The sequence below is a fragment of the Stylophora pistillata genome, chromosome 4 (assembly GCF_964205215.1).
Source record: "Stylophora pistillata chromosome 4, jaStyPist1.2, whole genome shotgun sequence".
Taxonomy (NCBI): domain Eukaryota; kingdom Metazoa; phylum Cnidaria; class Anthozoa; order Scleractinia; family Pocilloporidae; genus Stylophora; species Stylophora pistillata.
The window spans coordinates 10,116,573-10,142,839 of NC_142522.1; the positions used below are offsets into that span (position 1 = coordinate 10,116,573).

A 26,267-nucleotide genomic window follows, 5' to 3' on the forward strand; every position below is an offset into this window, starting at 1 on the left:
CTCTTATTAACCAAGCTTGGTCGGGACCGTACTAGAAGAATATTGGCCCTCAAACCTTTTTGTACGGACCTCGCTGCGCTCGGTCCGTACTGTCAAGACCTCGGGCCGATATTCTCCCAGTACGGCCCTCGCGCTTGGTTAATAAGATATATGTAACAGTCAACGCAAATTCTACCAAATCGCTCAAATTCGCCACTTAGAATCACAGAAACGACAATAGACAGCAAGTGACGTAGGTTTACATTTATTATAAGCCTTAACATAGACATTTCTTGATATAAGTTTACGATATTACGACTCTTCAATATTCTCCCATACATTTCTTTATATTTCGAACAAACGACCAGACACGGCCGCTTGTGTGGGTCCCCTGTGTGAGCACTTGGTCCTCTCACATCTTCAAACCTTTACACGAAAATTCTCAGCAATGCACCGGTTTATGTTCTAATGATTGTTTCAGCGTCTTGGATCACGTTTCCACCCCCTTCCAATGTAAAATAAAAAAAGCCATTCATATTCAGTGGAAACAGCCCACTCTGAATCATCTATGTTATCGTGTCAACTTAAAACTTTCTCTGTATTTGTTTACATTCTCGTGTTTCTTTTACTGTTATGTGCAATAAGCATTCTGTGTACGCTGTAAATTCAACTTTGTACTTTATGTGAATAAGAACTAGTACTGAAGATGACAGAAGAACTGTCGAACATGCATGTTTTTAAACCTAAAATGTTGTGTATTTTCTTAAAAAGTTCTGATAAACTTTGAATGTCACAGTATTCATCACACTCAACTTCACATTTCGTTACTTCATAGTTAGGAGAGGGGACTAACTATGGCGAGCAGCGACTCGAGTCATTTGAGCCCGCGGTTGAAATTCCCAAAAGATTAGCGTTTTAAATGTAAAATTTATATCTAGATAAAGTTTCGCCCCAGGGTAACAAGGTGTTTCGGTGGTCTTATGGTAAAGAGCAATGCGGTAGCTGACATTCTCAGGGTAGCGACGTCGGTGGTTCAAATGCGACGTTCTCATGTATATTCTGAGTTTGTCTTACCTTTTCATCTCTATTTTATTTTTATTTTTTCGGACACAATAATCATTTTCCTGGATGTGTACATTTAAAAATAGAAGTATTCATGCCATAAATGAAATATACGCTGCAAGAGATAAAAGTGTATTCGGAGATTGGGCAAACTTTAATTCATTCACTAATGAAAAACGTATACTTTTTTACTCTTTCAAGATTGTCATTGGCTTCTTTTTCGCCCGAACACTATTCTTAGCAACAAAGGTCGCCATTTCGTTTGTTTATCACTCGACAAAAACTATCAAATGCATTCAAAAGCCTAAAATAGAAAAAAGTTTACAGGAATCGACCAATTGAGCGAGCGAGCGAGCGCCATTCATCACATCATACCTACAACTCGCTCTTGCGCACGGGCAATTCACGAGTTAAAAAGGTCTTACAATGACTATCTTCTACTCAAGATGCCGGAAATTCAAATCTAACCGATTACAAGAATAGTCCAGTGACCTGTTGAACAAAATTTGATTTTGATGATGGAACATTCTAATTGAATTTCTGTCCCCCTTATTTGATATATACGACTGGGATCAGCTCCCCTCTTGTAACTAGTCCTACAAAGGGGTCTACAATGACTATCTTTCATTCGAGATACTGGAAACTCAAATTTGACCGAGTACGGTCAAAAAACAAAAAAAAATGGCAGTTGGATGGACAAAAATTACATTTTTGGCCCCAACATTGATATTCAGATGAGGTTAACTTCTGAAGTATTCTAAAAAGTCTACAATGACTTGCTGAATAAATGAACGATACCTTTTCGAAGAATCAATCCCAAAGTTCGTTCCAGTCTTTCAAGGCCTCTTCTTTATAAAATGAAAATATATCTTGTAAAACCTCCAAAAAAACTTCATTACACTAAATATTTATATGAACAACTGTTTTCATTAAAAGCAAGGCTAAAGAAGGTTATCTGGCTCATAAATCATAATGAAAACCTTTTTAGATTATTCAAATGTTAATTATTTCCTTGGCTGTATATATCTACAATGAAGGTCCCCTCACGAAGATTACTCCAGACATCTAAATGACAAGGCGTGCCCGTCTGCTAAGGAGAAAGCCCAAAATTCTATTTTATAACTGCTTAACTGAAAAAATCATTCTGTTATATCACACGAAATGTTCCGTTTCATACGGTGGAGGCAACGATTAGCGTCTTGACTGAGAGTCAGCTTTCTTCCGGAAACAGGATTTGCAAATCAGTTGTGAGCGTTGGAGGTTATGTCTTCTTTCCTGTAAGATAATATTTACAACTTGAGCAAAGGTACTTGTTAATCTTGAATTACTTCCTCAGTAAGAAAATTGTTTAATTCAATAAGTTGGTTAAAAAAATTTATGCTGCTACGACTGACAGGTTCAGTCGCTGTTAACTTCGGATACTGTAGATGCCTTTGGCAAGGATCGGAGTTTCCACGCAGAATTTGAGATAATTTACTTGGAGAAGCTCACCTTGAAGTAAATGCCTATCAGTAACTCATTGCCTGTCGTTATTAAACCAGTCTTCATTTTGTCTCCTTCGTCTTTTCAACAATAATAGAATACATGGCGGAACTATATGGGATACAGCACAAATCCTCTCTTTACCGTAACGAGCTCACATTCTTTGCATGAAATAAACGAGGTTAGATTTGGGAGAGGACCACTGAATTTTACTTTTGTGTCCTTGTGGCTTTTTTAAATCCTCCGAACTTAAGAAAATGCACTTCAATGTCTCCCTTTACACTCCTCACACTCGATGGAAAAGCACAATAAAAAAAGAAAAAAACATAAGAGTCCTCGCTGACTTCTTCCAACGTAGGTGATTTCACACTTAAATTCTGTTTCCTTCTGACATGTTATAAACAGTGCATTTAGGCCTCAGAAGATTCCCATACTAAGTGTCATTTTCATTGCGGTTTTTTTAAATACAAACTTGACTCATTTCTTTAAAAACCTACCTTAATGTGACATTATCTCCAATCAGCATGAACGGAGCCCATTTCTCCACTTCAGGAAAGCCGTTATTTCTCATCCACTTTCGGACCTCGTGAAGAGACTCACTGGCACTCTTACCACGAAACAAGAGTTCGTAGAAAGTATTCATGAACTGTTCTGTCGATTCGTCGTTCAAGGCCCACCGCGCCACTAACACCGAGCGAGCACCGGATCCCAAGAACGCCCGAGCGATTCCAATGACTCCTTCGACTTTAGTCTCTCCGCGTCCACTGTGACAGCAACTTAGAACAACCAGTTTAGCTCGAAGTTGAACTTTTGACACGTCAGCCATCGTCAAGAGGTATTCTTCTTCTTGTGGAATATCATTAGTAGTACGAACAGGGCAAAGCGCGATTTCACCTCTCTCGGCATATCCGTGAGCAGCAAAATGTATCAGCGCAACTGACTTCATCTGTTCAATAACCGCCTCTTTTGTTGCATATCTCCCTAACAATGGGGGGACGCCAAGCATTTTTCCAATCATCTCAGCTTCTCTTCTTGCACCTGGTAATGGCTGGAGGATAATCCGTTGCCCCCTGTAAATCACTTCGCTCACCTCAGGTTCACCCACTATGAGAGCCCCACTCTGACTGTGGTAGTTAGGAGGACTGTCCTTAATAAGTTTGAGGGTGGTCAGAGAAGGAGCAATACGGATCCTGAATTTTTCAGACAAATATCTTCCTCCTTCGTCAATTAAGGCTGCAAATGGCACTTGGTACATGCAGCTATCAGGGACAATGATAATTTCAGGCTCGTTCAATAAATCGGCCACGGGAGCGACGATTATTTCATAGCACAAACGAAGATTTTTTTTCATATTATTGTGTGTTAAAGACGATCGGTTGACATCATCAGATGATGTTAAAACACGTTCGTCATTTAAAGAGCGATCTTCGCAAACATCTCTAGGTAGAATGCCAAAGTGGAGGAAACTTTCCGAAAAAAACACTTTCAGGTCAGGAACTGACCCGGCATTTCCAAAACGATCTGAATCCAATCTCTTTCTTCGGAAATGAATCTCTCCGCTTGTTTTCAGAATCCAAATCCGTGCATCTTCATCATCAACCGAAAGGTAAAGACAATTACAGCTGGCTTCTCCTTTTATAATATCATGGATTCCACACCATGATCGCGGATCGCCTGAAAACTGCAACTGTTTGGCAGAATATTGAGATGTCATCAAGTCCGCTAGAGCTCTTGCTCGTCTAAGTTCTTCAACGTAAAGAGCATCTGTAAAATTTCCGCTAACAGAGAGCAATTTAATGAGCGTGTCATAGGGAAAGACGCCATGCTTCTCCAACAAAGATATTTGGAAGTAGTCGTTGCCTTTGACAAAGTTTCGCAATTTTTCAAATTTTGCAATAGATTGAAAAAGATACGAAAAAGCTTCTTCGAGATTAAACTGAGCTAACTTCAAAACTGCTAGACCGCAAACAACTTTAAACTCGGTCATACTATCTCCAATGCCTTTGCACTTTAAGAAAGCCTCGCGAAAATACAATTCGGCTTTCTCAAGTTCACCTAAGGAATGAAACAATGTTCCTAAGTTTCCGTTTAAAGCTGCTTCTCCCTTTTTGTCACCAATTTCCTTTGTGATTACCAGCCCTTTCTCAGTAAAATCTTTAGCCTTTGTGTATTCACCGAAAGAATAAAACAATGCTCCTAAGTTTCCGTAGTCAGCTGCTTCTCCCTTTCTGTTGCCAGTTTCCTTTCTAATCGAAAGTGCGTTCTCCATGTATGCTTTAGCCTTTCCGTATTCACCGAGAGAATGAAACAATGCTCCTAAGTTTCCGTAGTCAGCTGCTTCTCCTTCTCTGTCACCAATTTCATCTCTGATTAAAAGTGCTTTCTCGGTGTATTCTTGAGCCTTTTTGTATTCACCAAGCGAGTGAAACAATGTTCCTAAGTTTCCGTAGCAAGCTGCTTCTCCTTTTCTGTCACCAATTTCCTTTCTAATTTCTAGTGCTTTCTCGGTGTATTCTTGAGCCTTCTTGTATTCACCAAGCGAGTGAAACAATGTTCCCAAGTTTCCGTAGTCTGCCGCTTCTCCTTTTCTATCACCAATCTCATTTCTGATCGCTAGTGCTTTCTCGGTGTATTCTTGAGCCTTTTTGTATTCACCAAGCGAGTGAAAGAATGTTCCTAAGTTTCCGTAGTCAGCTGCTTCTCCTTTTCTGTCACCAATGTTCCTTCTGATCGCTAGTGCTCTCTCCGTGTATTCTTGAGCCTTTTTGTATTCACCAAGCGAGTGAAACAATGTTCCTAAGTTTCCGTAGTCAGCTGCTTCTCCTTTTCTGTCGCCAATTTCCTTTCTGATCGCTAGTGCTTTCTCGGTGTATTCTTGAGCCTTTTTGTATTCACCAAGCGAGTGAAACAATGTTCCTAAGTTTCCGTAGTCAGCTGCTTCTCCTTTTCTGTCGCCAATTTCCTTTCTGATCGCTAGTGCTTTCTCGGTGTATTCTTGAGCCTTTTTGTATTCACCAAGCGAGTGAAACAATGCTCCTAAGTTTCCGTAGTCAGCTGCTTCTCCTTTTCTGTCGCCAATTTCCTTTCTGATCGCTAGTGCTTTCTCGGTGTATTCTTGAGCCTTTTTGTATTCACCAAGCGAGTGAAACAATGTTCCTAAGTTTCCGTAGTCAGCTGCTTCTCCTTTTCTGTCCCCAATTCCCTTTCTGATTTCTAGTGCTTTCTCGGTGTATTCTTGAGCCTTTTTGTATTCACCAAGCGAGTGAAACAATGTTCCTAAGTTTCCGTAGTCAGCTGCTTCTCCTTCTCTGTCGCCAATTTCCTTTCTAATTTCTAGTGCTTTCTCGGTGTATTCTTGAGCCTTCTTGTATTCACCAAGGGAGTGAAACAATGTTCCTAAGTTTCCGTAGTCAGCTGCTTCTCCTTCTCTGTCACCAATATCCTTTCTGATTTCTAGTGCTTTCTCGGTGTATTCTTGAGCCTTTTTGTATTCACCAAGCGAGTGAAACAATGTTCCTAAGTTTCCGTAGTCAGCTGCTTCTCCTTCTCTGTCACCAATCTCCTTTCTGATCGCTAGTGCTTTCTCGGTGTATTCTTGAGCCTTTTTGTATTCACCAAGCGAGTGAAACAATGTTCCTAGGTTTCCGTAGTCAGCTGCTTCTCCTTTTCTGTCGCCAATTTCCTTTCTGATCGCTAGTGCTTTCTCGATGTATTCTTGAGCCTTTTTGTATTCACCAAGCGAGTGAGACAATGTTCCTAAGTTTCCGTAGTCAGCTGCTTCTCCTTTTCTGTCGCCAATTTCCTTTCTGATCGCTAGTGCTTTCTCGGTGTATTCTTGAGCCTTTTTGTATTCACCAAGCGAGTGAAACAATGTTCCTAAGTTTCCGTAGTCAGCTGCTTCTCCTTTTCTGTCCCCAATTCCCTTTCTGATTTCTAGTGCTTTCTCGGTGTATTCTTGAGCCTTTTTGTATTCACCAAGCGAGTGAAACAATGTTCCTAAGTTTCCGTAGTCAGCTGCTTCTCCTTCTCTGTCGCCAATTTCCTTTCTAATTTCTAGTGCTTTCTCGGTGTATTCTTGAGCCTTCTTGTATTCACCAAGCGAGTGAAACAATGTTCCTAAGTTTCCGTAGTCAGCTGCTTCTCCTTCTCTGTCACCAATATCCTTTCTGATTTCTAGTGCTTTCTCGGTGTATTCTTGAGCCTTTTTGTATTCACCAAGCGAGTGAAACAATGTTCCTAAGTTTCCGTAGTCAGCTGCTTCTCCTTCTCTGTCACCAATCTCCTTTCTGATCGCTAGTGCTTTCTCGGTGTATTCTTGAGCCTTTTTGTATTCACCAAGCGAGTGAAACAATGTTCCTAGGTTTCCGTAGTCAGCTGCTTCTCCTTTTCTGTCGCCAATTTCCTTTCTGATCGCTAGTGCTTTCTCGATGTATTCTTGAGCCTTTTTGTATTCACCAAGCGAGTGAGACAATGTTCCTAAGTTTCCGTTGTCAGCTGCTTCTCCTTTTCTGTCGCCAATCTCCTTTCTGATCGCTAGTGCTTTCTCGGTGTATTCTTGAGCCTTTTTGTATTCACCAAGCGAGTGAAACAATGTTCCTAAGTTTCCGTAGTCAGCTGCTTCTCCTTTTCTGTCACCAATTCCCTTTCTGATTTCTAGTGCTTTCTCGGTGTATTCTTGAGCCTTCTTGTATTCACCAAGCGAGTGAAACAATGTTCCTAAGTTTCCGTAGTCAGCTCCTTCTCCTTTTCTGTCGCCAATTTCCTTTCTGATCGCTAGTGCTTTCTCAGTGTATTTTTGAGCCTTTTTGTATTGACCAAGCGAGTGAAACAATGTTCCTAAGTTTCCGTAGTCAGCTGCTTCTCCTTTTCTGTCGCCAATCTCCTCTCTGATGGCTAGTGCTTTCTCGGTGTATTCTTGAGCCTTTTTGTATTCACCAAGCGACTGAAACAATGTTCCTAAGTTTCCGTAGTCAGCTGCTTCTCCTTTTCTGTCGCCAATCTCCTTTCTGATAGCTAGTGCTTTCTCGGTGTATTCTTGAGCCTTTTTGTATTCACCAAGCGAGTGAAACAATGCTCCTAAGTTTCCGTAGTCAGCTGCTTCTCCATTTCTGTCGCCAATTTCCTTTCTGATCGCTAGTGCCTTCTCGGTGTATTTTTGAGCCTTTTTGTATTCACCAAGCGAGTGAAACAATGCTCCTAAGTTTCCGTAGTCAGCCGCTTCTCCTTTTCTGTCGCCAATTTCCTTTCTGATCGCTAGTGCTTTCTCGGTGTATTCTTGAGCCTTTTTGTATTCACCAAGCGAGTAAAACAATGTTCCTAAGTTTCCGTAGTCTGCCGCTTCTCCTTTTCTGTCGCCGATTTCCTTTCTGATCGCTAGTGCTTTCTCGGTGTATTCTTGAGCCTTTTTGTATTGACTAAGCGAGTGAAACAATGTTCCTAAGTTTCCGTAGTCAGCTGCTTCTCCTTTTCTGTCGCCAATCTCCTTTCTGATCGCTAGTGCTTTCTCGGTGTATTCTTGAGCCTTTTTGTATTCACCAAACGAGTGAAACAATGTTCCTAAGTTTCCGTAGTCAGCTCCTTCTCCTTTCCTGTCGCAAATTTCCTTTCTGATCGCTAGTGCTTTCTCGGTGTGTTCTTGAGCCTCTTTGTATTCACCAAGCGAGTGAAACAATGTTCCCAAGTTTCCGTAGTCAGCTCCTTCTCCTTTTCTGTCGCCAATTTCCTTTCTGATCGCTAGTGCTTTCTCGGTGTATTCTTGAGCCTTTTTGTATTGACCAAGCGAGTAAAACAATGTTCCTAAGTTTCCGTAGTCAGCTGCTTCTCCTTTTCTGTCGCCAATCTCCTCTCTGATGGCTAGTGCTTTCTCGGTGTATTCTTGAGCCTTTTTGTATTCACCAAGCGAGTGAAACAATGTTCCTAAGTTTCCGTAGTCAGCTGCTTCTCCTTTTCTGTCGCCAATCTCCTTTCTGATAGCTAGTGCTTTCTCGGTGTATTCTTGAGCCTTTTTGTATTCACCAAGCGAGTGAAACAATGCTTCTAAGTTTCCGTAGTCAGCTGCTTCTCCTTTTCTGTCGCCAATTTCCTTTCTGATCGCTAGTGCCTTCTCGGTGTATTTTTGAGCCTTTTTGTATTCACCAAGCGAGTGAAACAATGTTCCTAAGTTTCCGTAGTCAGCTGCTTCTCCTTTTCTGTCGCCAATTTCCTTTCTGATCGCTAGTGCTTTCTCGGTGTATTGTTGAGCCTTTTTGTATTCACCAAGCGAGTGAAACAATGTTCCTAAGTTTCCGTAGTCTGCCGCTTCTCCTTTTCTGTTGCCGATTTCCTATCTGATCGCTAGTGCTTTCTCGGTGTATTCTTGAGCCTTTTTGTATTCACCAAGCGAGTGAAACAATGTTCCTAAGTTTCCGTAGTCAGCTGCTTCTCCCCTTCTGTCGCCAATTTTCATTCTGATCGCTAGTGCTTTCTCGGAGTATTCTTGAGCCCTTTTGTATTCACCAAGCGAGTGAAACAATGTTCCTAAGTTTCCGTAGTCAGCTGCTTCTCCTTTTCTGTCGCCAATTTCCTTTCTGATTGCTAGTGCTTTCTCGGTGTATTCTTGAGCCTTTTTGTATTCACCAAGCGAGTGAAACAATGTTCCTAAGTTTCCGTAGTCAGCTGCTTTTCCTGTTCTATCGCCAATCTCCTCTCTGATAGCTAGTGCTTTCTCGGTGTATTCTTGAGTCTTTTTGTATTGACCAAGCGAGTGAAACAATGTTCCTAAGTTTCCGTAGTCAGCTGCTTCTCCTTCTCTGTCGCCAATTTCCTTTTTCATCGCTAGTGCTTTCTCGGTGTATTTTTGAGCCTTTTTGTATTGACCAAGCGAGTGAAACAATGTTCCCAAGTCTCCGTAGTCAGCAGCTTCTCCTTTTCTGTCGCCAATCTCCTTTCTGATAGCTAGATCTTTCTCGGTGTATTCTTGAGCCTTTTTGTATTCACCAAGCGAGTGAAACGATGTTCCTAAGTTTCCGTAATCAGCTTCTTCTCCTTTTCTGTGGCCAATTTCCTTTCTGATATCTAGTGCTTTCTCGGTGTACTCTTGAGCCTTTTTGTATTGACCAAGCGAGTGAAACAATGTTCCTAAGTTTCCGTAGTCAGCTTCTTTTCCTTTTCTGTCGCCAATCTCCTTTCTGATCGCTAGTGCTTTATCGGTGTATTCTTCAGCCTTTTTGTATTGACCAAGCGAGTGAAACAATGTTCCTAAGTTTCCGTAGTCAGCTGCTTCTCCTTTTCTTTCGCCAATGTCCTCTCTGATCGCTAGTGCTTTCTCGGTGTATTCTTGAGCCTTTTTGTATTGACCAAGCGAGTGAAACAATGTTCCTAAGTTTCCGTAGTCAGCTGCTTCTCCCTTTCTGTTACCAATTTCCTTTCTGATCGCTAGTGCTTTCTTGTAATATTCTTTAGCTCTGTCGTATTCCCCAAGCGACTGAAGGATATTACCTAGGTTTCCGTAAATGGTTGCTTCGTTATCTCTGTCGCCTTTTGGCACAGTGATTGTCAGTGCTTTCTTGTAATATTCCTCAGCCTTGTGATATTCACACAGTGAATAAAATAATTTTCCTATCATCATGTAACACTGCGCCTCTGTTTGTTTGTCTCCAATACTCCTTGTTATATCAGCTGCCTTTTGATAGTATTCTCTAGCCTTTTCAAATTCATTTTGTTTCAGATATATCTGTCCCAGTACCAAGCTTAGCTTCCCTTCCTTAAGTGTGTCACCAGAGGCGTGATGTATGATAAGAAGTTCTTTCGCGTACCTTTCTGCAGATGTGTAATTAGAGACCTTGTATGCGACATCGAGCATTAGCCTATTTGTTGCTTGGTAAACCAGGGGAAACCAGTGGTATTCTTTTACCCGTACATTAGAGGTTAGAAAGATCAACCATTCTTCGCCTAACTTCGTGGCTTGTAAGCCACGGCTAGTGTTCAGAAGGTAGGCGACAACACCAAGAACTATAGCGGATACCATAAGTCCTCCTTCGTTGTCCATTACCACCGTTTTCCAACTTACTCGATTGAATCCAATGTGACAGCGTCAATCTGAGGATTTTTAAATTGAACTGGGTTAGATTCGCCGTTTACAACCGCTCGATTAAATATTATTTAGATAGATAGATAGATAGTTTATCTGTAAAAAGCTTGCAGCTACTAAGGTGAATTGTGTATTTAAAATATAGTATAAAATATAATATAATGTAGTAAAATGATGTATAAAATAATATCTTATAATAGCGAGTATAATTTAATGATAGCAATAAAGTCCTAAATAAATAATAATGTCTTATAAGTATAATGAAAGCTCGAACTGTTAAAATATGTACAACGCCATCGATCTCATTTACAAAACTCACCGTTCACTAAAATTCGTTGTTAATACATGATCTTACAAAAAAACATTTTTTGAAACGCTTGTTGTGAAAAGTGTTTTTACACAATCAGTAATAGCAAAAAAAAGACAAATAGATAAAATAAATAATCGGTAAATTATTAGCTTATACACGCAAGTAAATTATCTAGAGGAATTTAGGGCGTACGTTTGGGCTGAAACATCCTGTGACACATAGAAATATGCGACACGTGCTCCACCAATAGTGGGTGTGGGTTTAATTGCTAGGGGCTAATTGGATTAGTCTGGGTAAGGACTAGTCTGGGTAGGGATTAGTCTGGGTAAGGACTAGTCTGAGTAGGGACTAGTCTGGGTAGGGACTAGTCTGGGTAAGGATTAGTCTGAGTAAGGACTAGTCTGGGTTGGGACTAGTCTGGATAAGGACTAGTCTGGGTAGGGACTAGTCTGGATAAGGACTAGTCTGGGTAGGGACTAGTCTGGGTATGGACTAGTCTAGGTAGGGACTAGTCTGGGTATGGACTAGTCTGGGTAGGGACTAGTCTGGGTAGGGACTACTCTGGGTAAGGACTAGTCTGGGTAGGGACTAGTCTGGGTATGGACTAGTCTGGGTAGGGACTAGTCTGGGTATGGACTAGTCTGGGTAAGGACTAGTCTGGGTAGGGAGTAGTCTGGGTTGGGACTAGTCTGGATAAGGACTAGTCTGGGTAGGGACTAGTCTGGGTAGGGACTAGTCTGGGTATGGACTAGTCTGGGTAGGGAATAGTCTGGGTAGGGACTAGTCTGGGTAGGGACTAGTCTGGGTAGGGACTAGCCTTGGTAGGGATTAGTGTGGTTAGGGACTAGTCTGGGTAGGGACTAGTCTGGGTAGGGACTAGTCTGGGTAGGGACTAGTCTGGGTATGGACTAGTCTGGGTAGGGACTAGTCTGGATAAGGACTAGTCTGGGTAGGGACTAGTCTGGGTATGGACTAGTCTGGGTAGAGACTAGTCTGGGTATGGACTAGTCTGGGTAGGGACTAGTCTGAGTATGGACTAGTCTGGGTAGGGACTAGTCTGGATAAGGACTAGTCTGGGTAGGGACTAGTCTGGGTATGGACCAACCTGGATAAGGACTAGTCTGGATAAGGACTAGTCTGGGTATGGACTAGTCTGGGTATGGACTAGTCTGGGTATGGACTAGTCTGGGTAAGGACTAGTCTGGGTATGGACTAGTCTGGGTAGGGAATAGTCTGGGTAGGGACTAGTCTGGGTAGGGACTAGCCTGGGTAGGGACTAGTGTGGTTAGGGACTAGTCTGGGTAGGGACTAGTCTGGATAAGGACTAGTCTGGGTAGGGACTAGTCTGGATAAGGACTAGTCTGGGTAGGGACTAGTCTGGGTATGGACTAGCCTGGATAAGGACTAGTCTGGATAAGGACTAGTCTGGGTATGGACTAGTCTGGGTATGGACTAGTCTGGGTATGGACTAGTCTGGGTAAGGACTAGTCTGGGTATGGACTAGTCTGGGTAGGGAATAGTCTGGATAGGGACTAGCCTGGGTAGGGACTAGTGTGGTTAGGGACTAGTCTGGGTAGGGACTAGTCTGGATAAGGACTAGTCTGGGTAGGGACTAGTCTGGGTAGGGACTAGTCTGGGTATGGACTAGTCTGGGTAGGGACTAGTCTGGATAAGGACTAGTCTGGGTAGGGACTAGTCTGGGTATGGACTAGCCTGGATAAGGACTAGTCTGAGTAGGGACTAGTCTGGGTATGGACTAGTCTAGATAAGGACTAGTCTGGATAAGGACTAGTCTGAGTAGGGACTAGTCTGGGTATGGACTAGTCTGGATAAGGACTAGTCTGGATAAGGACTAGTCTGGGTATGGACTAGTCTGGGTAGGGACTAGTCTGGATAGGGACTAGTCTGGGTATGGACTAGTCTGGGTAGGGACTAGTCTGGGTATGGACTAGTCTGGGTAGGGACTAGTCTGGGTATGGACTAGTCTGGGTAGGGACTAGTCTGAGTATGGACTAGTCTGGGTAGGGACTAGTCTGGATAAGGACTAGTCTGGGTAGGGACTAGTCTGGGTATGGACTAGCCTGGATAAGGACTAGTCTGGATAAGGACTAGTCTGGGTATGGACTAGTCTGGGTATGGACTAGTCTGGGTATGGACTAGTCTGGGTAAGGACTAGTCTGGGTATTGACTAGTCTGGGTAGGGAATAGTCTGGGTAGGGACTAGTCTGGGTAGGGACTAGTCTGGGTAGGGACTAGCCTGGGTAGGGACTAGTGTGGTTAGGGACTAGTCTGGGTAGGGACTAGTCTGGATAAGGACTAGTCTGGGTAGGGACTAGTCTGGGTAGGGACTAGTCTGGGTATGGACTAGTCTGGGTAGGGACTAGTCTGGATAAGGACTAGTCTGGGTAGGGACTAGTCTGGGTATGGACTAGCCTGGATAAGGACTAGTCTGAGTAGGGACTAGTCTGGGTATGGACTAGTCTGGATAAGGACTAGTCTGGATAAGGACTAGTCTGAGTAGGGACTAGTCTGGGTATGGACTAGTCTGGATAAGGACTAGTCTGGATAAGGACTAGTCTGGATAAGGACTAGTCTGGGTATGGACTAGTCTGGGTAGGGACTAGTCTGGATAAGCACTAGTCTGGGTAGGGACTAGTCTGGGTATGGACTAGCCTGGATAAGGACTAGTCTGAGTAGGGACTAGTCTGGGTATGGACTAGCCTGGATAAGGACTAGTCTGGGTAGGGACTACTCTGGGTAGGGACTAGTCTGGGTATGGACTAGTCTGGATAAGGACTAGTCTGGGTATGGACTAGTCTGGATAGGGAATAGTCTGGGTAGGGACTAGTGTGGGTATGGACTAGTCTGGATAAGGACTAGTCTGGATAAGGACTAGTCTGGGTATGGACTAGTCTGGGTAGGGACTAGTCTGCGTAGGGACTAGTCTGGGTATGGACTAGTCTGGGTAGGGACTAGTCTGGATAAGGACTAGTCTGGGTAGGGACTAGTCTGGGTATGGACTAGTCTGGGTAGGGACTAGTCTGGGTATGGACTAGTCTGGGTAGGGACTAGTCTGAGTATGGACTAGTCTGGGTAGGGACTAGTCTGGATAAGGACTAGTCTGGGTAGGGACTAGTCTGGGTATGGACTAGCCTGGATAAGGAGTAGTCTGGATAAGGACTAGTCTGGGTATGGACTAGTCTGGGTATGGACTAGTCTGGGTATGGAGTAGTCTGGGTATGGACTAGTCTGGGTAAGGACTAGTCTGGGTATGGACTAGTCTGGGTAGGGAATAGTCTGGGTAGGGACTAGTCTGGATAGGGACTAGTCTGGGTAGGGACTAGCCTGGGTATGGACTAGCCTGGATAAGGACTAGTCTGGATAAGGACTAGTCTGGGTATGGACTAGTCTGGGTATGGACTAGTCTGGGTAGGGAGTAGTCTGGGTATGGACTAGTCTGGGTAGGGACTAGTCTGGATAAGGACTAGTCTGGGTAAGGACTAGTCTGGGTATGGACTAGCCTGGATAAGGACTAGTCTGGATAAGGACTAGTCTGGGTATGGACTAGTCTGGGTATGGACTAGTCTGGGTATGGACTAGTCTGGGTATGGACTAGTCTGGGTATGGACTAGTCTGGGTATGGACTAGTCTGGGTATGGACTAGTCTGGGTAGGGAGTAGTCTGGGTAGGGACTAGTCTGGATAAGGACTAGTCTGAGTAGGGACTAGTCTGGGTATGGACTAGCTTGGATAAGGACTAGTCTGGATAAGGACTAGTCTGGGTATGGACTAGTCTGGGTTTGGACTAGTCTGGGTAGGGAGTAGTCTGGGTATGGACTAGTCTGGATAAGGACTAGTCTGGGTAAGGACTAGTCTGGGTATGGACTAGCCTGGATAAGGACTAGTCTGAGTAGGGACTAGTCTGGGTATGGACTAGTCTGGATAAGGACTAGTCTGGATAAGGACTAGTCTGAGTAGGGACTAGTCTGGGTATGGACTAGTCTGGATAAGGACTAGTCTGGATAAGGACTAGTCTGGGTATGGACTAGTCTGGGTAGGGACTAGTCTGGATAAGGACTAGTCTGGGTAGGGACTAGTCTGGGTATGGACTAGCCTGGATAAGGACTAGTCTGAGTAGGGACTAGTCTGGGTATGGACTAGCCTGGATAAGGACTAGTCTGGGTAGGGACTACTCTGGGTAGGGACTAGTCTGGGTAGGGACTAGTCTGGATAAGGACTAGTCTGGGTATGGACTAGTCTGGGTATGGACTAGTCTGGGTAAGGACTACTCTGGGTAGGGACTAGTCTGGGTAGGGACTAGTCTGGATAAGGATTAGTCTGGGTAGGGACTAGTCTGGATAAGGACTAGTCTGGGTAGGGACTAGTCTGGGTATGGACTAGCCTGGATAAGGACTAGTCTGGATAAGGACTAGTCTGGGTATGGACTAGTCTGGGTATGGACTAGTCTGGGTATGGACTAGTCTGGGTAAGGACTAGTCTGGGTATGGACTAGTCTGGGTAGGGAATAGTCTGGGTAGGGACTAGTCTGGGTAGGGACTAGTCTGGGTAGGGACTAGCCTGGGTAGGGACTAGTGTGGTTAGGGACTAGTCTGGGTAGGGACTAGTCTGGATAAGGACTAGTCTGGGTAGGGACTAGTCTGGGTAGGGACTAGTCTGGGTATGGACTAGTCTGGGTAGGGACTAGTCTGGATAAGGACTAGTCTGGGTATGGACTAGTCTGGGTATGGACTAGCCTGGATAAGGACTAGTCTGAGTAGGGACTAGTCTGGGTATGGACTAGTCTGGATAAGGACTAGTCTGGATAAGGACTAGTCTGGGTATGGACTAGTCTGGGTAGGGACTAGTCTGGGTAGGGACTAGTCTGGGTATGGACTAGTCTGGGTAGGGACTAGTCTGGATAAGGACTAGTCTGGGTAGGGACTAGTCTGGGTATGGACTAGCCTGGATAAGGACTAGTCTGAGTAGGGACTAGTCTGGGTATGGACTAGCCTGGATAAGGACTAGTCTGGGTAGGGACTACTCTGGGTAGGGACTAGTCTGGGTAGGGACTAGTCTGGATAAGGACTAGTCTGGGTATGGACTAGTCTGGGTATGGACTAGTCTGGGTAAGGACTAGTCTGGGTAGGGACTAGTCTGGGTAGGGACTAGTCTGGGTAGGGACTAGTCTGGATAAGGACTAGTCTGGGTAGGGACTAGTGTGGGTAAGGATTAGTTTGGTAATAGAGATAACATGTTGTAATTGAGGGCATTCGGAATAGACATTGAGATCGACTGAACGTAGATTGTACGGAAATTGTAGAGGCGTATGCGGATCGTAAATAAACTTGATAAACCAGAAAGATACAGTCCTATACAGTCCTGAACTAGCGGAACGCAGAGATTTTCCTTAACGCAGTGGAAAATTCTGCAAGAACGCTCGGTCTTACATTTGGGAATCGCAAAACGCCTTTTATACTGGAGATTATAACAGGACGGCCCTGACGATTGAAGCGTTTTACGTAAGCGACTTACTCGAGAAATATGTTGATTCTCAAGGCGGGTAACTCACTACAATTTCCAGCGATTCCAATAGGATAATTGGCCGGATGTATTTGGCTTTTCTTGACTTAGTAAGTTGGCTTTATCAACTAAGTTGAAATTGTAAATTGGCCACCGTAACGAGTTAAAAAGCTTTTTAAAATAGCTCAGTATTTAACTCGTTACGGTGGCCAATTTACAATTTCAACTTAGTTGCTGTTACCAAATTACCTTGTTACCCCCACCCACGCGCAGCACCACAGTTTCTTTGGAAACTTTCACCCTTTAGTCATTTGCTTGACTTACTCTGGTCAAGAGATGTGCTCTTGGAAATTTATAATCTGTTGCTCTCGAACAGTCGAACCGTTCTAGCCGTCACAGTATGAAGCAGTCGGTTGACAAAGTCCCGAATTTGTTTCCCCTAAATCACTGTAATTTTCACCTCTATTAACCAGTCACTTCTATTAAACGAACGTGGTCACCTTTGAGTGAGTCCCAACAGAGGGTCTGGAATGGTTACTGACAACTGACAAATGGTCAAATTTTTTAACTGACAACTGACAAATTGCTGAAAAACTAACTGACAACTGACATTTGTGGTGGGCTTTTACTGACAACTGACAAAAGTCCGGATCGCCCAAAATATCCTAAAAAATAGATGTAAAATAAGGACAGTTGATTTATTTTGTTCAATTAAAGTACATTTTCTATTACATATAAGTAGGAGTACTCCAGAGTGTTAATAATTACCGCATGTGCCATCCACATCAAGGTCATGTGTCACATATTAGTTATATGATCATTGATGCCCAACTCGATCGTCAACTTACGCGATGGCCGTGAATGCTGGTATTTTAAGAGCTGATGTAAGCTTTTACGGAATCGAGTCGGAAACGGCATTTGAGCGTCACAGAAGCCGCATTCCTATCAAAGATGTTAAAACCGTACTGGCGCTGAAAAAGCACCTTACTTCGTTCCTTAGTCTAAAGGAGTTGTCCAGTTAATATCACCTCGGAGATTCTGATGTGAAACTTTATCACACGGCTCCGAAATCAGGCGGCAAGAGCGATGATTTTACGTTAACTACGGACATGCAATGGAATTTGGAGCTTCCGACCATGCTGGCTAGAACAGGAAGCGAATTAAACAGTATTATATTGGAGTGGTTTGGTATTTGATATTGGAGTGGTTTGGTATTTGGTATTGACCTTAGTTGTGATTTGAGCACTCTCGCATGGCAACATGTCTGCACTTGGTCCCACAAGTGTAGCGCCCAGGCAATGGTTTATTCCAGAGCTTGGCCCAGTGTCTGCAATGCACTGATGAGACCCACATAGGTCGAAACAGTGTGCACTGCAGACAGTACTGTTTCGGCCTTCTGGGCCTCATCAGTGCAGTGCTAATGCTAGGATGGAGGAGAACCAATATGGTCACCCCAAACGATCCAACCTTTGTGGTATCGTCTAAGCCATGCCAGAGTGCTCAAACTAGAGTACACTAGCGAGCATGCGCAATTGCAGAGCAATGACTCATCCTAGTTAGAGTGCTCAATATATATATATAAGTTAATAGCCTACTCTTTTTTATAAAACGCCCACTCCATTGGATGCCGACTTAGAAGCTCTTTCAGAATTTTCTCATTCTTTAATTCATGTAGATTATGTTTTATGTAGATTATAATGGCATAATTAATATGACTGTGAAAAGTGAAATCTTATAGAGTCGCAGTGATGCGACTGACTGGTCTTATTTCATGATTTTTGTCTGCTGGGCATATTCTGGTTTTGTGTGATTTTAGAGAGGTTCTTAGCTGGCTCGAGTTACATTATGCAGCATTTGTTACGTACCTCATGGCTTCACAGTAATAATCGCAATGATATACCATTTTGTTCTTATCGCCTCCTTGGTAACTTCAAAAGTGATGAATTCGGAAACTCAAAGCCGCTGAATTCGGAAACTCGAAGCTTGTTCAGTTCGCCCTTCTTTAGAAAAGCCAACCTCAGTCTGTGCTGCAAGTGAAAACATTCTGTTGTGTGCAAGGCGATGCCCGAAGAGGAATTATACAAGTGACATTACGGCACTACAATGGAGTTGGCATTGCTGGTACCGGAGTCAGACTCGTGACCTACCCGACTGGCATTTTGAATATCATATCTATGGAAGTTCTCGAAGAGCTTACTTTGCAGCAGGCGACCTTTACCGTCGTTTGCGACCTTTCAAGCTTAGAAGTTAGCCAACTTCTAAAGAACAACTCGGAGTCTTGTAGAGAAATCAAAAGACTGTGAATTTGAAGACGGGATAGCGTTCACTGACTCGGGGCATCGAACCGCCTCCCGGTTAGCTCAATGGATAGAGCGCTGGACTGTAGTGCGGGAGGTCGAGGGTTCGAGTCCCGGCTGGACCAACACACAAGGTCTTAAAATAATTAAGAAGAATTTGCTACCTTCTATAACATCATGAAATGGTTAGATATACTAGTCTTCTCGGATAGGGACGAATAAATGGAGGTCCCGTCTCCTGCAGGGTTGGGGCAGGAGACGTTAATTTCCCACACACGAGATTACTGTGTGATGGATGTCCTCCCCTGGGGTGGGATGGGTGGGTTAGGACAGCAGGTCCACATCAGCTATTACAGCTGCCAATTAATCAACCTGCTTAAACAAATAAATGAACTTCAACTTCAAAGGTAAAGTTCTTCAGTCCTTCTGAGAAAAACGTTAAAACCTTAATGGGCTCTGGTCAGGAAGGAGCAAGTGAAGGAACGGATGAAACGTGTTCTTTTACGCAAGTTCATGGCATCTGTTCTATGGAGAAGGCTCTATTTATATCGGATGTGGCTACAGGTTGCATTAAACTAGTGTCGGGACTCAGTGGTACTGTGTCGTACTGTATCGTACTGTGTCGTACTCAGTGGTACTGTGTCGAACTCAGTGGTACTGTGTCGTACTCAGTAGTACTGTGTCGTACTGTGTCGTACTCAGTGGTACTGTGCCGTTCTTAGAAGTCTTAGAAGTGGTCCTGTGTCGTTCTTGGAGGTCTCTATAACAGTTTTAGTATCGGAGCCCAAAACATAGAGAAAGCACAATTGTCTCTTCAAGATGCCGTAGACAAAGTATCAAATGTAAATGACAACATCACAAAGACCTTTTCTGAAGTGAGACAACGGCACAGTATAAAGGAAACCACAGCAAAAAACGGCCCCGAAGGAACTGTGTCTCATAAAACTCAAGTCTCACTTAAACTTCTTGAAAAAGGAATGCACCGCCTGCACAACAGTATAGCCTCAATTAACAACGATTATCTCCAAGATATTGAATTGGGCACATTACTCAGAGTAGTTGTGGAGAATCTAGATGCAGTTTCACATTTTAAGCATGAGACTTTCACCGCACTACAGTATTCCCAAGACTTTGGATTAATTACCAAGAAGTCGTTGAAGAGAGTAACGAAATGGGCTGCCAAGTATTTTACTCATGAAAAATCCTACTATCTTGTCCCTCAGACCAGCACGTAGTTTGCAAATGTAAACTTTATGCGACCTCTACCCTCAGTAGGGATCGACCCCGAGATTGGAAGACATTTGCCGCAATCTCTTTAGCAACATTATCGGAAAAGATAATCACGGGCTTCGTGAATTGTTGCCTTGTGCCAACCATCCAAAGCACAATTTAAGACGTAACAGGCGTTTCGAAATCCCCCGGTGGAGGACAAACCGTTTTAAAAACACCTTCATGATGGCCTCCACCATTAAATATAATAACAACAGTTAATTTAACGACCGTTTCCTAGAAACCTATGTAGATGATGTAAATATAGCTTTTAAATATAGATAGGTTTTAGCTCATAGATTTTTTAATTGTTATAATTTTGAATATTCTTGTATACGTTATATAATATATTTATTTAATTACATTATTGTAATATACGCAATTCAGCCGCGAGGCTGCCAGGTATATTTAAATAAACTATCTATCTATCTATCTATCTATTGAAAGTGCTATGAAAGAATTTATGGAAAAGTATCGTCCCTTGAGGCAGAGGACAGTTCGGGAGGAAACTGCCAAGGACAGGGCAGGAGCTCTACCACCGGCCGTCTACACGAAACAACAAGATTAAACCAAAGTGGACTTATTGGCGGGACTAGGTAACGATTTTAACTCGGGAGATCAGTCAGTAGGGTTCAGCAGCGACAAAGGCTGAGCTGTTCAAGCTACTTCGGAAGGTGGAGATGTGACAGATATCACATTTGTTGATGACCGTATCGTTGAAGTGACAGTTGCTGAGGTGCGAACACATGCAGACGAATATGACACAGACTCAGAAAACGACTTTTCTGACCAAGAGGATGAAGATATTACCCCAATTACGGTGTCTAGATCTGGGCGGCCATTTCGCGCCCATTTTCGCCTGGATTTCTAAGGGATGCTTTCGCCAATAACCTAGTTGAAAAGTAGACGAAAAAGCGTTCCTTTCCGATCATTTCATCGAAGCCAACCGCAATCGAAGCTTTGTAAAACAAAACATAAATCTAATATATTGTGTTAGAGGACTTTTCACAAGTTTGTTTTCTTTCTGATGATCTTCTTGTGTAACACGTGCCTACGAAAAGTCAAAATTTTGGAGAAACCAAGAAAGCAAACACATTGCGCAGTAAATTTTTAGAAATCATCTTTTCCAAAAAAAGCTCCAGTGAAAACAGACTAATTAAAGAACTTATTTCCGACGAAAAAAGCGATAGCTGCGTATTACGTTTTAACTCAAAAATCAAGATGAAAGATAAACATCGCAAAATATTTTCGCATGTGTGCAAATGAGCCTGTAGACCATTTTCAAAAGGGAATATGCAAATTTGTCCGTGGGTGAAGAGATCTCAAGTTGCTTGGAATCTATCAATAGGAAGCAAGACTAAAATGGCCAAGGAATATTTCGGGACGACAGATTTACTCAAAAAAGTTTTTTATTTGCTGTTATTAGCGAAAAACGTACGAATTTCTTAAGTGTACAAAGCCCACGCGGTAAAATTCATCATGCTTAGATCGTTGTTTACTTGCCTTGATGGGGTTTTGCTAAAAGCAGACCCGCGGCCCGCGGCCCAGTGGCCTGGCAGCCCGAAGGCCCAGCGGCACGCAACGGCCTGCGACCCGGAGGCCCTGTCCTGATTTTCCCCAGTTATTTTTGTCCAGCAGTAAATCCACGAGCATGCACAGATCTACATCGAGTTTGGGTGTGCAAAATGGATGACAGTGAGCTTGAATTCGTTTACCATTTAATCATTTGAATCCTTGTTTCTGTTTGTTGCATGTTATTCGGAAAAAACGTTTTGATTCTCTGCTCATTAGTCTCTTTACAGAAACCGATAGCACAGTAGAGGACTTTCATTACGATGTAGGTTATTTTTAAACCATACTTTGAAAGTGAAAATATCATAACAACAAAGGAAAAGAAAATATGAACCAAGGGTAAAATTGAAGCACAACACAAACAAGAAAATTTGAATCTCTTGATGGCGGGGTTTGATTTTTTTCACTTTTCGCAATGATCGAAAAGTACTCCTTTTACACCCGAAATAATGTACCATATTTCTTCGCAAACCACGAATAAGGAGCTGCCTCCTCGATGTCCGACAGCGTAACGTCGGCAAATCGATCGGTCGCCCGACTGAGAAGTAGATTTCGCTCGTTGACCTTAGTGACAATGAGATTGCAATCGAGTAGGTACCACTAAGAGACTTACCCGAACACAGAGTTTCCTTAGTAATTTACCTTAGCTTTCAATGAACTGTTAAAATTCTGCTACTTACTAAAAATGGTGCAAATTTAAGAAGTGCCCAGCCTCGAATAAGGGCCCACCGCCCTTGAAGACCAAAAATTTAATAAGCGTCCAGGGCGCTTACCATATTCGAATGAATACGGTACTTACATCGCCGAAAAGCAATGTTTGAGAACACGCTTTCTTTTTGGGGTGGAGTTCCTGTAAATAGATCGACATGTCTCCCTATAGAAAAGATTCGCAGTTCACATATTACATTACTTATGATATTTTCACTTTCAAAGTATGGTTTGAAAATAACTTTCATCGTTCGATAATGAGATTCCTCTATTGTGCTATCGGTTTCTGTAAAGAGACTAATGAACAGAGAATTAAAACGTTTTTATCTGAACAACATGCAACAAACCCTCATTGTCGATCCGTGCATGCGCGTGGATTTACTGCTGGACAAAAAGACTGTGGAAAATCAGGAATGGGCCACCGGGCCTCCGAGTCGCAGGCCGTTGCGGGCCGCTGGGCCTTCGGGCTGCCAGACCACAAGGCCGTAGGCCGCGGGCCGTGTGCCGCGGGCCGCTGGCCGCTGGGCCGCGGGCCTGCTTTTAGCAAAACCCGCTTTGATGACCAGAAATTGCGCGCGTTATGTTGAAAATTCTGAAAAAACTTCGATTTGACGCAAAATCTTCTATTAAACAATACCTTTTGGACACAATGTTACTCGAACATAACATTTACCGGACCATCGAGTCGTCAAATTGTCGCTAGGCCCTGCTTGAAGTCCGAAAGTTCGGTTTTACCTTTACGTCCATAATTCGCATCGCCTTAGAGAATCGTAGTGTCGTTGACTCGAGAGCTTATTCTGTCACCTTTAAGACCTTGATATCCATTCTTTTCCAAGCAGGGTATTCTATAGCATTGTTACTTTACATTCTGAGTTCCGCAAGGTCTAACTCGATGGAAAATGAACGAAAAATCCGACTTGAAATTTTGAGGGTCGGCCACGCGGACGCCCTAATTTCAAATTTGATCATTTAGACAGACAGACAGACAAACATCTATATTTATACAGGATAGCCCCTTCAGTGTAGTAAACACTGGTATCAACGGGGGTCCTGTTACCCACCCATCCCACCCCAGGGGAGGACATCCATCACACAGTAATCTCGTGCGTGGGAAATTAACGTCTCCTGCCCCTAACCCTGCAGGAGACGGGACCTCCATTTATTCGTCCCTATCCGAGAAGACTAGAATATCTAACCATTTCTTGATGTTAAAGAAAGGAAGCATGTTCTTCTCAGTTAATTTTAAGACCCTGAGTGTTGGTCCGGCCGGTATTGAACTCTCGACCTCCCGCACAGCAGTCCGGCGCTCTCCCAATTGAGCTAACCAGGCGGCGGTTAGTGAAGACTCGTAGAATAATGCCCCTCTAGTACCCTCTAAAGCCATCAAAATATATGCGCAAACGACGGATTCTGATTGGTTTATTAATCTCCAAACAAAGAGGAAATTTGGACAAAAAACTCCACTTAGTAGGGGAGGTAGGGGGGAAAGCGTTTTCGTGCGAGGCAATCGCGTGGCTCAGGCGGTTACGGGCGGTTCAGGTGTCAATGTGTTAAAAGGAAATGTTGCGCACGGGAAAACAGAAGTTTGCGTTCAGAAGAGTCGTAACTGACTTAAACAATGACTGAAAGTCATTTGAAAGATCCTGTTTCATTCCAGAACTGCCCGAACTGAGAAAAAGCAGCTCTTAATGTATCAGTTTTCGACTAAATTTTCAAGTTTACGCTATATGTGCTTTTCAGCCCAAACTATAGAGTCGGAAAGTAATAATAAACTTGCCAAGTTAATCAGTAGCAGTCATTTAACTGACAACTCACAAATGGTCGAAAATTTAACTACCAACTGATTAATAGCCAAAATTTTAACTGACAACTGATATTCTTACCCCCCCCCCCCCCCCCCCATCGAGACCCTCTCAACGGCCTGTTTGTATTGTCTTCCACCTGTCTTGAACGCGCGCGGTTATTTAAAGCGGGAGAACCAAAATAAAAGTAAGAATAATCTTTCAGGTAAAATTTAATCCATGTTTCTTTCCCGAAATCAACTTAAGTAGAATTTTTGAGCGAGTCTTTGTGGATTAAAGGGTCAATTTTGGTCGGACTGTAAAAGTCATTCCTTCGCTCGATCTTTATATCACTTCCTGTTCCTGTTAAAGTGTATATGACACAATCTTTTTATTAAGTATTTTCTTTCTAAATATAAGTAATAAATGAAAAATGTTTCGATAATGCGAAAAAAAAGAATTTGGATGATTTTTTTGCGGCGGAAATACCGCTAATTTCCATATAAATGTGTGCCGGGAAACTGGGGACGATGCTTGTTACGTCACAATGTTTGATAACATCGCTGTCGCGCAGGCGCCTCCTAATTTCTCTTGCTCTGGGCTTCGAATGTGCGAGTGATTTAACGCTAATTTTCGACCCGCACTGTTTATTTTGGTTATGTCTAGAGATTCGGAAAGTAGTCAGACTGGATTCTCCAGAAAGTATCTTTTTACGTCATTTTGGCCGCGCGATCTCTGGGACAATTTTATGATGAAAGTAGCGCGCATTTTGAACGAAAAAAAGGGGTTTCAAAATATTCTCAAGATCTTAAAACTTCACAGTCGTTTTCCTTACATTACCAACGACCAGAATTAGCGGGGAAAAAATTGTTTCCTATACACTTTGAACCCGATGTGTTTTTGGTCTTATTTCGTGAGATTTCTCGTAACTGGGAAAAGCCAATGTATTGTGTTGGTCGAATCGCTGTGCCGAACTGAACTGACTTCGGAAATTTCTGTATTTGAGTTGAAAAAATTTATTCATATATCTGCTTCCGACCTTCAACAGTGGTCATATTTGTTTAAACCTCACGGAAAGAGTATACCAGCGCGCATGACCAAACTTCTCACTTTGCACTACAGTTCCGGTAAAATTGAAGAACAGCTCCCTAAAATATCTGTCAGCCAACAGTCGGCCGACATACGGTGAACGAAACATAGAAAACACAACGAAAACACAACCGAAACACATCGAAAACACGGGCTCCTGCAATTTTGTGAGTCTTTGAAAAAATTTACCCTTATTAATAAAACTCTTCCAATTTCAGCAGAACGAAATGTGTCAGTCAGATACTATACATCAAGTTCACATAAATGACAATCGATATACCCAATAATGCCTCACACTGGAAATTTACCTCTATCGCCTAGTGTTTGTCAAAACTCATTTTGAGGTAATTGTGAACGTTCAAACTTACCAAGATGACAGTCCATATACGCGTTTCTGAATTTGTTTTCATTGTATTTTCTGTGTTTCGTTCGCCGACAGTTGGCCGACTGTCGGCCGACAGAAATATTTTGGGGAGCTGTTCTTCAATTTTTACCACAGTTCCTACAAAGAACTCATATCGCTCTTCATGTTATTTAACGAAGAAAATATTCCTTATTCCTTTATTCTAATGGCGTTAAACTTAACTTAACATAATCAACCACTACCCACATACAGCATAGCTAGTCTCGGCGGGCAGTGTGTGGACGCTGAAACATCTTACATAGATTTCGGTTCAACAAAAGACTCAATAAATATACAAGAAACAGAAATTAAATTTTAAATCATTAATTTAAAAGCAGAAATGACTGTATGAGATAAAAATACAGAAATAGAAACACATGACAATAAATAGAAGAATACATAAGTTATACACCACTATTAACTGAATTTAACTTTTGACACATCATTGATTATTCGTTCTACGAATAATCTAACTTCCCAGCAGTTAACCAAGTGACTAATTGATTCAAACGAATTCGGTTCAGTCGCCCACATCAACACTCTTTTCGTTATTACTCTTTCTGACATTTGGTTTAAAATCAAAGGACAACTGCCTGACAAACATACAGTTCTACTACAATTACCTTCGGTTATAAGTTTCTTGAAATCCAGATAAAAGCAATGAATACTGAAGCTCTACTTTCCTGAAAAAAATAAGAAGTTGTTACATTTACTAGTTTAAACACAAC

General features: G+C 42.8%; 1 protein-coding gene across 2 annotated transcripts; it reads right to left on the bottom strand.

Annotated features, from left to right (window-relative positions):
- Positions 1–1,176: 1,176 nt before the first annotated feature.
- LOC148732412 (tetratricopeptide repeat protein 28-like) lies at positions 1,177–26,267 on the bottom strand. Of its 2 annotated transcripts, XR_015999550.1 has the most exons (3): positions 26,163–26,267; positions 3,021–10,599; positions 1,177–2,316 (listed from the first exon to the last, which is right to left on the bottom strand). XR_015999550.1 is itself a non-coding variant. In XM_088755743.1 (2 exons), the coding sequence occupies exons 1-2, from the start codon at positions 4,790–4,792 to the stop codon at positions 2,283–2,285; spliced, it is 1,806 nt and encodes a 601-aa protein (XP_088611869.1). In that variant the 5' UTR covers positions 4,793–7,692; the 3' UTR covers positions 1,177–2,282. The 2 variants fall into 2 exon arrangements, 1 of the variants encoding a protein (XP_088611869.1); XM_088755743.1 differs by lacking the exon at positions 26,163–26,267 and having other exon boundaries at positions 3,021–7,692.